Raw genomic sequence first — 12,420 nt, forward strand, 5'->3', positions numbered from 1 at the left:
AAAGAATTTGGTTCAGGAGAATACACTAAAAGATGATAGCCACATCACTGAAGGATGATTTATGATGACTACAAGCAACTGAAGACTGCTTACGCTGCTGAAACAAGTTCTGTAGCCACACAAATATGCAGTGAGTTGCTGTGCCCATTTGCTTTGCAGTCATTGGATTTGTATTGTTCAGTCTCTCACTGAGATCTTCAGTTTCAGGATTGGACTTCTGATGCTTTCTTACTCCAGAAGGAGCTGGTAATAATGCCACGGATAGTTTGTTCCACACAGTAAAGGGGGAAGCTGAGTCTAAAGTACGTATCAACTGAGAAGAATTATCTTATTATGCTCATTTGTCACTATAAGCAAAAACCATTATTACCCTATCCAACATAAACACTAACACTTGCAAGGTAATTATAAAATGGACTATGCACATTTAGAAATTTAATAATGTAAATATGTGCAGGTGGAAATTCAAGCCAACACTTGCAAGAATCTCATTATTCAATGTCTACGCTGTGTGTGTGCATTCTCTAAAGAATTTTTAGGTAGCACTTTAATCACTAGCATCACTAGCCTGTTTTATTACTATTATTATTTTTCTGTGATCACAATATATCCCACTGACATCACTCTTCTTTCAGCTTCGACTGGTGTTACTCTTTGTTCCTAGCTAATTACTGCTGAAGTCACCAAGAGCCCTTCCATTGAACCTGTTGAGAAATCAGTCAGGCTGCAAGGTGCAATGGCTGGCGCATGATGATGTGCTCGCTGCAGCGCTCCCTCCCTTCAAGACAGTTTTCTTATCTGCTAGAGTTATGAAAGATCAAGTTTCTTTCAGATCTGCTCAGTTTGGCTGAAGTCCACAATGTACCATTAGGTATTTGTTTCTTAGGTTTGTCAAAACCAAAATATCTGTTTTCTCTGAAACCATGAAACAATCCTCATTTGAATAACATTGGTAAAGCCTTTAAATTACTGTTCATGATGACAGCATAGTCACGTAGCTGTGTGCTTGCTGTGGTTTGCAAACAACCTGAGAGACAGCTGCTTAAGTACTGTAAAATCATCCTAAGTTTGTGTATTATGTTCCTGACAGTAGAAGGTAAAAAATAATCCTAATTTAGCTTTTTGTAAGACTGCATGCATTGGTTAATACAGGCAGGAACATTTTCCCCTTTTAACACATTATTTAGAAAATTGTTGCAAAAATACATTGGACGCTTACAAAAAAATGCTGCATTCAAAACTGGATCCTACAAATTCCCATCTGGAGATACAGCTGGAATCCTTTAGTCATCCTAAGTGATTTGATTCACCTGTTTACAGGGTGTTTATAAAATCCAATGGAGAGTTCAGCCCCAGATTGTAACAGGAAATTTGTCAAAGGGAGGGATTGTAACGGGGATTTGGCAGAGGAAGAGACTGAGAGAAAATGATAATGCATGCATATAAGTGGCTCGTCGATGGCAGATAGCAGAGTGCACTTCATGAACACACAGATGCTGTTGTTCCCTAAAAATAGCTGATCTGAAACTTTGTCTCCTATCATTGCATTTGGAATCAACTGGGAATTAAGAAGCTTAGTTACAGAAATTGCTGTGATTCCATGTCCCTTATTTAAAATGTGGTCATTGAAAGTCCTATAAAATGTCTCTGTAAGGTGGGTAGAGCAGATTAAAGGAGATTGAGTGAACGGTGAGAATTTAGAGGCATTTTTTGATTGACGAAAAACAAATCTGCAACTTCTACATTGATTTCTGCCTACCAGTGCAAGTCCTCAATCTTTTCTTGTGGAAGTGATAAGTGTTCTTCATTGAGACTAACTTGCTCTGCAGGAAGCGTGGCTGTGGGCATTTTTACAGGACTGTCTCGGTTGAACAAGACTGTTTTTTCGTGGCCAGAAGGATCTGTAAGGAGCAATGTCACTGTTATGCAGTGTTCACCTTAGAGCTAAGAGCATAAAAAAAGAGCATATAACTGTGATAGATAAATAAACACTTTGTAGGTTTGAGAGGTCAGTGAGCTGTATCATAAAGGGGTGACTTGGTACTTGTGCTTGTCACCCAGTGCTTTGCTTTTGGGTACATCATATCAGAACCCTTAAAACAGGAATACTGGGATTCGGTGTTGAACACCCTGCAGGTGTTCAAGGCCAGGTTGGACAAGGCCCTGGGCAACATCATCTAGCGGGTGGCATCCCTGCCCGTGGCAGGGGGGCTGGAACAAGGTGCCTTTAGGGACCCTTCCAACCCAAGCCAATCTGTGATTCTGTGATATTCATCAGTATGGCTGAGCCCTCCTAAAAAGTGCTTCCTACTTGAGGAACATTTCAGTTATTGACATTTGTGTGTGTAACTGATTTTATGGGAGGTATGCTATAGCTGTGCATATTCATTGAAAAGGGTAACAGTTTTCTGTGGTCTGTCTCATAAATTGGATTAAGGGACTTCTCCTGACAGGAGGGCTTCTGTTTCTCCTTTTCTTTGAGTTCAATCTACCTGGGCTATGAAGAATCAATTTCTATGCAAAGTTTGAAAAAACAGCTCAATCTGCACAGACCACAGCCTGCTCTGTTATTGCCTACATTTCTGACACTGCCATCTGAATGGCTTTCTTCTTTCTCCTTGCCAGGATGAATAGCCAGGACAGATACGGAGACAGATAGGTTATTCCATTCTCTGTAGTTAGCTCAGACACTGTCAGATTATAAGATCGTTGACACCTTGGTTCATTAACTGACTATAGCAATTGGTAATGAGTCGTTTATTATGAATCAAAATTGAATTATTTCAGTGCAAGGTATGAAAAAGAACCCTTACTTCACAACAGTAAAACACACAGCCCTGTTACAGCAGTCATTTATCTGCCTATGGGTGAACAACTTTTCTGATGAGAAATTTTCTGCTTTACATTAGGATGACTTCTGCAGGTAAGACCAAAGCAGAAATCCCATCAAAATCAGGGGCTTTTTATGTGGTCAGCAAAATGTATCCCTAGGAAATTTCTGTTCTCATCCCTAAAATTGATTTAGAGGCCAGTGATAGTTCATTTTAAAACTTTGACTTAATCCATGTTAAAACTGTAAAAGATGAGTGCAATACAAAACAACCAACCTCGTTTATCCAACTGTGAGTTATACTTAGGTTCTTGTCCTGCTATGGGGTGCTAGGCTGCATTTGTTTTGGAATAACTTGATTTTGGCCAGGCCAAATATTGTGAATGATACAAATTTGTCTCTTCTTTGCTAAACAATCAGGAATACATGTATGTAGACAATAATATTCAAGAAAAATAAACAAACAAAAACAAAACAAAGCAAAACCAAGCCCTCAACTGTCTTTGGAAAAGTGCTGCAGGTTATATTCCACAATAGACTACCGATGTATCTTTCAATAGTTTTTATTAAGCTATGGATAAGGACACTTAAAAATGTATTTAAGCCTAAGAGACTGTCTAAAATGAACTTCTCATTTGAACATATGGTTTGAACTTGTCAGATGTTGTTTCCTGCCTTGGACAGGAAGACTTGGGGTTAGTTGCTGTTGTAAATGTTGCTTGGGGGCTGGAATTAGATGATATTTAAGGTTCCTTCCAACCCAAACCATTCTATATGATTATGCTGCTGCAGAGATTGGCTTATCAACCTCCGTCTTTTCACTGTACTTTATGAAAGCAGCTTGTTAAATAGAATATTTACTCAATGCAAAACAAGAAGAAAGCTGTTGTGCCTTTATTTATTCCCAAACTGTCTCAGTATGTTACAAAAAATGTAACTCCGACAATAATTTTGACAAAAAACCCAAAGGTTCTATATTTTTGCTTGATCATTGTGAACTTATACCACAGCAAGAAATGGCTTATTTTTCCTGTCTCTGACAGTCTGAATCCTGTAGCAATTGGATCAGGATATTCTGCCGAAACCATTTCACCTCTTTTCTCAGAAAGAAAGAGAGAATTGTCAAACCAAGAAAATCATTTCAGGGTGCCAAGTCATGTGGTGTACTTACAAATGGCATTTCAAAACAGAATCCTTTGTGTTTCACCTCTTGATTTTTGACCCCTTAAAGCTCTCCTGTTCAACTTTTTCTCTCTAGTTCTGAGAACTAATATTTTTAGAGCATCCTGGATACTGGAATCCAGAAATATCACGATTCGTCTAAAAATACACATTCTGGGAACATGGAGAATGGGGAAGGTATTTCCCATTTGAATTCTATTGTTTGACTGGCAAAGTAGTAATAGTAAAAATAGAAATACACTAGTAATAATTTTAAAAGCATGTATTTGCATTTTTCTCTTCATGATATTCAACGACCAAGGCTGATGCAATACTATAAAGTCATCCATTAGTTTGGACTAAAAGCTGTATTAAGCTTTAGTTTGGGGGAAAGGCAGATGGTATTTTGTGTACAGTCATAGGATACCAGAGGCAGGTAAAGCTAAATAACAATCAGATGTGAAAAAACAGCATTGTGGGGTTATAGAAACTCCCTTCATCCATCTTTAGGGATGAAAACGTTCTCAGGTATAAGGGGGTTCTGCCTGGGGAAGATAGTTTGTAAAGCACAAGAAACCCGGAAGGAAACCCATCTGGGTTTTGTTTCTCATCCCTATGTTCACCTCTAGCTGGTTTTCAGTGCAAGTTCTCTCTTCTCTTCCCTGTACATGGAAATCAATTCTCTGAGACATCTTTCCTTTGAATGACTTTCAGAGAGAAGGGGAATGAGAGGCCACAGTCTGCAGGTTTGTTTGGGCTGAGCTGTGTGCAGGCGACGGCAGCTGGCTGGGCAGTGCAGGTTTTCTCCCTGCCATTTCTTCAGCCTCCTCTGTGCAGTGGTGAGCCAAGCACAAGAAGCTTGGTACCATGCCCCTGTACGAGCTCAGTTACCAATACAAATACCAGCATATATGTTTTTGGTGTCTTTTGCTGATGCTGCTACCCTCCGACCACAACATGATGGCGTGCCCCGTTCACTCCATATCCAGCCTATTGGACACGTTTGCTGTCATTATTTCACATATGCATTTCCCTATTCTTTGGTGTTTCTGAGCACATGGGACAGGTGACACTCAGGCAATTAACTACCAGTTGAGATGATGTTATTCTACAGCAAAGATGCACAAGTGCAGTTTGACAGGTTTATCCATTTTGAAATGTTTAAGGCACGTGAAGGCCTTGAACAATTTATCCCAGGAATAGAAACTCATTCAGAGCCAGATGCCAAAATGTATTCTATTGGAAAGAATGTGCATTTTTCAATCTGCCAGCTGCCTACTTCAGGATTTCAGTAACAGATTCATTTACAGGGCTTGCGGTACCGTTTTGTGACAATAGCCCTTCTGGCAGCATACACTTAGAGAGCTTGGAGAGCCTAGGTGGTATTTGAGTGATACTATGTACACATGATGAATTCTAGTTCTGCTTGATAACCTGAATCATGTGCTTACAGCTTGCAATTGTCTTCTATTACAAGCTCGTATCACATTACTTACGCTGAAGCCTAATGACTCTATGACTATATAGAGGAATTACTGACAACCATTAGTAATTGAGCAATGTTACTGGAAAACAGAAAAACGACCCGTTTTTATGTGTACTTCTGCAGATATATTAGAAGTCTAAGAAATAAGGTGGAAAACAAGAATGACAAGTTTTGAATAAGGGGATATCGATTCAATAGATACACAAGGAAATTGGTAGGAAGAACCTAACACTGTAATGTAAAAGTTCATAAAAGAAGAGATTAGAGCATTCAATAAGAGGAATGAAACATCATTTTAAATATAGTTTAAAATCAAGTCAGATAAAACAAAAGTATTTATAAACAATATAAAATTTTACAGTTTGAAACCCCAAATGTGACTGAAAAAATAAACTTTAGGATTATACACTCAGATAATTTACAATAATAATGGGGAAATGCCAAAGGAAATTAGAAAGGCTGTGAGGGCAGGTCATACAATAATAGTAGAAGATAATAGTGACTTTGGTGTAGACGTAAACTAAATGCTTAGACAACATTAATGACTGCTTTATGGAGTATCTACAAGGAGAAGCCCAAAGAAGACAAGAGGCTCTTGAGATGATCTCAAACAATGCCTAGAATCTGGCTTAAATATTATTTTTCAAATAGTGGTTAGAGTGTGCCCACTTTATACATCTTGGAAGAATCAATAAAGGCCCAAAACCATCTGCTATAGTAGTGTTTGATGTAGAAAGGGGGAACAGTGAGAACTTAGGGAAGCTTATTAGAAAGAAATGAGAAGGCCAACCAAAAGGAAGCAGAGACTCTAATAACAAGACTCAAACGTTCTGAAACACAGAGATTCTGCAATTATCCAATATTTTGTTAGGAAAGGTTGATTTGATTTTGAGTTTGGTTCATGTTCAGCAAAATGAGTGTAGGGGTGCTGGGAAAGAGAAGGTAGGGCCCATGGCTCTTGGGTTCTGATTTTCCTTCTGCTGCAAATTGTTTGTTGATTTGATTCTTTGTTTGAGTCTGCCAAACTTTAAAAAAATGTAATTTTTTGATGTCCTCATATCAACCTGTTATCCAGGCCAACCACATGGTGCTTGTAGTCCTGCTTAAACAGTCTGGGGTACCAGGAATAAGAGTGCCAAAGTACCTGTCTCTCAGTTCTAATTTTAATAGCCTCATTCCTCCTAAAAATATAGTTGCAGGCACAGTTCTGTGGGGGGCAAGAAAAAGCGTGTTTTGCTCTATCAGAAGGACCAAAGAAGATGAAATAATTATTGAAATTTTAATGGGACTTTGGTACATTAAGTTTAAAAAATGGTGATTTACTTTGATTAGCTTCTGATTTGAAGTTAATTATGGGACTGCCATTATTAATGGCTCTCTGAGGCAGCACATTGCAACAGCTCTGGAGTTTATGTGAACACAACATGTGAGGGAAGTTCCGGGATGAAAAAAAAAAGTCCACAAAACTTGATTTCTCTTTAACATAGGACTTTATTTTGTCATTATTGTACTGTAAGAGCATTGACTCTCCAAGTAGCAGACCTGAAAAATGGTCTAGGACTTCTTCAGAGCATAGGGCTAGGATAGATGGGTAACATTTGGCAGACTCTGATCTTTAAAAAGATTAGGCCAAATTCATAATTTTCTCTTTTTTTCTTTTCCCAATAATTGGTAAAGAATAATTACTTACAACCTTGATACCAGCACACCATTTTGATGCTACTGTGTTCACCTGTGTTGAGCAGCAGTGAGCCTTGCAGGGTGTTTTGCAGTAATGCAGGATTTCAATGTATTGTAAATGTAATTTTATTTATATAACTATTTATATTTTATTTATGATTTGTTGGCATATTTATATATAATTCTTTTAAAGTACTTTTGCTTATGAAGATACCTAATGCCTAAGTAATAGTTCTTCAAAAGTTTGTTTACACACTAGGAAGAAAAGAAGTAGTAAGATGCAAACAGGATCAGCAACTACTCACTGTCACTGTTGGAATACCTTGTTTAATTCCACAGCAGTTGCTTTTACAAAGAGTTAAACTTAATGAAACACAGAAATCATAGCTGAGAAAACAGTACCTGAGGAAGTTGTTTTGTAGATTTGCTAACAACAGGAAACAAGAAAAAGCATAGAAAAAACCTCCTGTTCTACTGAAGGTATGCTATTTCATGCTATGTTGCTACATCTCCAAACCTCCACTGTAGCCCTCAGATATGTGCAGAAGTTTTCTAGACCTGTATACTTAGAGCCGGTCCTAGAAAGAGACAGTCTTGGGTTTGGACATAAAATACCAGCATACATGAACCACTACTTTCTGCATGCTGAATGCTACTAGGAATGGGACAGTGGGTCTTCAATGGATGGATCCAGGTGGCCTATCCCCTGTTCAGTTCATTTTAGGAGTATTTTAAGAGTTTGTCCCCAAAAGGTAGCTAAAGGAGCTATAGTGACCACTGGAAGTGATGTAATTGTGGCACTGTGCAGCTCTGGGCATGAACGACAGCAGAAGGAACAAACGACTGCCCGTGGAGCAGTGCAGAGTGAAATCTGTGCTGCTTCTCACACTTGAGCTGCCTTGGTTAAAACTGCCTGTGGCACTTCTGCAGTACACTGCAAACAGCCTGTTGGAAAAAAAGCAGAAGGCCACGAAGAAGGGGTGGTCAGAAATGTGAATAAACCCACATGTTTGAGTCTGTGTTCAGTGGCCAGGCAGCCTTATATTGGGCAGGATAGTAATCTTGGATGTTTTCATCCTCAGCACCAGACCCAGCACATCCCAGCACATGTAGGAACTGCCTACTCCACAGAAGTCTGTGCCAGCCCAGCAATTTCACGGTGTACACATTTTAGACAGTATCGTCTACAGAAACCTTATGCACAGAATCAGGCATGAAAGGAAAATTGTGCTGTCTGTGACCTCTGCTCAGTAATGTCTAAAGTCACAGTGACTCATTCATTCTCTGTGAGTGTTAATATGGTCTAAAATGATCAAAAAAGCAAATCTTTTTGATGAGCTGCAAACCATGACTTTTCAGTATTTTGGGATGTTAACACTTTGTACTGCTAAATCATCTGATGTGATCCCATTCTTTCAGCTCCCTTGGTAGCTTAACCCTGATTTGTAGTATTATTATTTTTTCAAATGAATATAAACATGTAAGGATGACTTTACTGGGCCAAAACTAAAGCAGTCTCCTGTCCAAAGCATTGGCTGAACTTTTACAAAAGGCAAATAGGAATCAATGTTTTAAAATACATCCCTCAGCAGATCTGTGCCATGGAATAGGGCAGAATGTACATCCAAGGAGATTCTTCAAGTTTCATTTCGACCACCAATTTTTCCTCTTGACTCTGCAGAGAGCTAGCCAGGAAATGGTTAAAGGTGCTGAATACATCAGATGTGGTTTGGTATAAAAGGAAAAGGAATGGCAGTGTGAATCGGGAAGGAGTGTCAGAGTGCTTTTAAGTTTGTCTTAAATGAGGCTCCTTACTACTGCAGAGAGCTCGCCTAAAAGCAGCCTGGCATTGTTCGCTGAGCTCCCCCAAGGGAATGTTTGGAGTTGTCTCTGTATGGGGGCAGGTGAGCTTTGAAATTGTGGTGGTGGGGGGAAAGTTGTGATTCTTTTATTTATTTATGTATTTATTGAGACAAAAGATGGATCAGAGGAAGTAGCTGCAGTAACTAACTCACGACTGAGCATCAAGTGTTTGGCACAGATAAAGCAAGGAAAACATTCCAGTGTGTTGCTATCTGATCACTGCACTTCTGACAGTCAGCGTGGAGCAGAGCTATTCTTCACTCACACCAGAAAAGCATCTTTCTGTGTCCCAAGGAACTGTATTACACAAAACAACTTCTTCCTTTCCAGTTTCCTAGCATGTTTGGGAACTCTCAGGGTGGTACATGCTACATCTCTATGGATATTTGTGTCAGAAAAATGAAAAGCCCTTTCTCAGAACATCCTAGTAACTTGGCTCAGCCAAAACAGACAGCTCCAGCAGTAACAGTTAAATCCTCAGCATCAACTAAAAAAATGTAATCTTTCTGAAAAGCCCAAACTAGGTGAGAATCTCAAATTAAACCTGAATAGGCAATTATTGGAAGAAACCTTTGCCTGGGTAAAGATAGTATCACTGGCTTTACACTGCCTTCTCCTTTATTTGTGGAAAGTAACAGTTGGGAACAATGCGTCACTGGCAGGAGGAAAGTGCACTGATCTCCTCCTATTTTCACCCATCCCAAGAGCAGAGAGGTAGGAGAGCTGCTACGAATCTCATTTCCAGTAGCATTTCCAGCTTTACAGAAGAGGAATTCTCAGCATCTGGCTGAGAATGCCACCTAAAATCTGCAATGAATACAGCCAACGGGAAATCATTATGTCTCTGTGCACAGCAGCAAGAAAAGTGCAACATATTTCCCAGTCTTTGCACCTGGAAACAAGACGGTTATAAAGTTTTGGAAGATGGCTTGAACCTCACAAAACCTTAACTACCGTCACCTGAAAGTTCTGCAGCTGTGCCAAGTCGCTTCGTGCAGGACCCGTAACATGATTTTGGTATGTGGAAGGGAGATTCATGAGTAATTTCACTGCATTGCTAAAAGCAAAGTACAAACAATCTGTTTTTCAGAATGAGAATTCAGGAATTCATTGGTTTTCTGAAGCATGTGTAAAGTTATCCCTCCAGCACAGCACGTGTGAAAATGATCATAAAGAAAGGACCATTTCCTAGCGGAGAATCACAACATGTAAGAAAGATGGTCCATTAAGGCATCTCTGTTGGAAATCTGACAACTCTATCTCCTCTTTGCCGTATGGAGACCACAGCTGTCTTATTCAATTACTGTCAAGAGCGCAAAGGTAAAGTTTTTTCCCCATCCTGTTTTCTTTCACAATCTCAAAGGCTGCTTTGCCACAAGTAATCAGAAAAAAAAATCAAGCACTTTGAATCCATGTTCTTACCAGACCTCTGGGTATGCACAGATGGCAGCCTAAATAGTCTCATTAGTTAAAATCAGGAGGAACCAGGCAGCTCAGAGCTTTCTGAGAGGAGAGCTATTAAAAACAGAGTCCGGAGTGGTTTCTGATGAGGAGGCAAATGCCTCTGCCAGATGCAGAAATACAAAGAGGAGGGAAATTTGAAATTCCCTCCCTTCACATGCAATCTCTACAGCTCCTCATCATTATGAATTAGATGGCATCAACTAGGGGAGAGAGACTTTTGGCAGGTGGGGAAAGCAAAATCCTGAGCAATGGCTGTTGTCACAGAATTAGTACATGAAGGTGGAACACAGAGAGCAGCTGAAGTCAAAGAGGGAGCATTTATTGTAAAGGAAAGCAAGAGAGTAAAACAAATGAAAGGCTGAAGGAGAAAGACCAAAGACAGAGAGAAAAACAGTTTTAGGGAGAGATCCTGAAGAAGGAGAAGAGCACAATCCATGAACTATTGAGGACTCTGCCTCTCGTCACTTACTAGTTGTTACCTTTGAATTTTTATTTCAGCAGCCAATCTGATCCCAATCTCTCACCCCGTGCTTTTCCTCTCCTTTCTCACCTGTCCACGGCAATCGCCGTCATGGAGTAGATGCTGGCGAAGACAGCTGTGATGGGGAAGAAGTTGTGGAAGCGGCAGTAAGCCTCCCCAAAGTACCACTCGCTGTGCAGCGCGTAGATGAAGTTGATGAGGGTGTTGAAAGCAGCCATGGAGGCATCGGAGAAGGCCAGGTTCACCAGGAAGTAGTTGGTCACCGTCCGCATGCGCTTGTGAGCCAGGATGATCCAGATGACGATGAGGTTCCCAAAAATGGCCACCGCCACCACGGCGCCGTACGCCAGGGACCACAGGGCGATGCGCCAGGAGGGCTGCACAAACTGATTGGAGAAGTTGGCTGCCGCCGGGGCAGAAGCATTTCCAGCTGGGGCGCCCCAGGGATCGCCCAGGCTGCTGTTCCACCTGCTGCTCAGGCTCCAGTTGGCTGTGGGGACAGAAGTCATCTCGGATGTTCCTCTCCTGTCTTCAGGGAACGGCTCTCCCACCTCCCGCTCCCCCGACCCTCCGAAATCCCCCCCAAAGATAAGAGGAAAGGAAGGAAACAAGAAGTTAGGCAGCACAGCCAAGTACTGGGGAGGAGAGCACTGTCAGAAAAAGCTTGGGCTGTGCTGGTCAGCCTGTTAGAGATGCTGCTCTAGCTGAAGCAGGAGAGCTACCTCTGGGTAGAACAGAGTCCCATTCCTCCTCTGTACAGCCACCTCTTGCTTTTGGTTTTGCTGAAGGAGCAGGGGACTGGGAGCTAAGGCACGTTTTATAGGCTTAGGGGTTGCCAGCGTCATGAAGGGAGCGGAGCGATAAGCTCCATCGGCTGGTAAGTTAACACCTCTTTCTCTCTGTTCTCTCTCCTCCCCTTTTATTTCATTCACTGTCAGCAGCAGTCACTTTCAGAAGCTGTGGGAAGCACCACGGGGAGAAATGAATTCTTGTCTCTTTTCTGCTGAGATTTGTTTTATATTGCCTTTCTTGAAGTCATTATTGCACATCCTTCTTAAATAGCCTTTTTGCCCTGCCTGTGCAAAGCTAATTAGTTGGCTTAGTTGAATATCCAAAAGATCAAGACTGCTTTTTATTAAAACTCTTTCCAGATCTGCTTTTCTGCTACTGTCTTTTCATTTAGTGCATGCTTTCCTTGTAATCATTCTGTTAACTACAGGTTTGTGACAGTGACCTCTTTCAGACAAAGAAATACATCTTGTCGCCCTCCAATTTCACTTTGCAATCTGTAATATGCAATTACCATCACAAACATTTATAAAATTAAAATGTGACTACCTTTTACTTACAACACTAATGTTGGTGCCTGTAGACCCATTTGCATATTCATCAGACACTGTTTGTTGAAATATTATGCAGCCCTAAACATAGATGTTCATAAGGATGGGTAAAATA

General features: G+C 40.6%; 1 protein-coding gene and 1 long non-coding RNA gene across 2 annotated transcripts in view; one reads left to right on the forward strand and one right to left on the reverse strand.

Moving 5' to 3' along the window:
• Positions 1 to 11,736, reverse strand: part of TACR3 (tachykinin receptor 3) — a 37,805-nt gene extending 26,069 nt beyond the window's left edge. The window contains exon 1 of the mRNA XM_068681874.1: positions 11,035 to 11,736. Coding sequence (XP_068537975.1) covers positions 11,035 to 11,474 — 440 coding nt within the window. The 5' untranslated portion in view covers positions 11,475 to 11,736. The remainder of the gene's footprint in view (positions 1 to 11,034) is intronic.
• Positions 1 to 12,420, forward strand: part of LOC137856464 (uncharacterized) — a 256,606-nt gene that overhangs the window by 87,226 nt on the left and 156,960 nt on the right. The gene's annotated exons all lie outside the window — the stretch shown is intronic.

This window comes from Anas acuta, chromosome 4 (genome assembly GCF_963932015.1).
Source record: "Anas acuta chromosome 4, bAnaAcu1.1, whole genome shotgun sequence".
In the NCBI taxonomy this organism is placed as follows: Eukaryota; Metazoa; Chordata; class Aves; order Anseriformes; family Anatidae; genus Anas; species Anas acuta.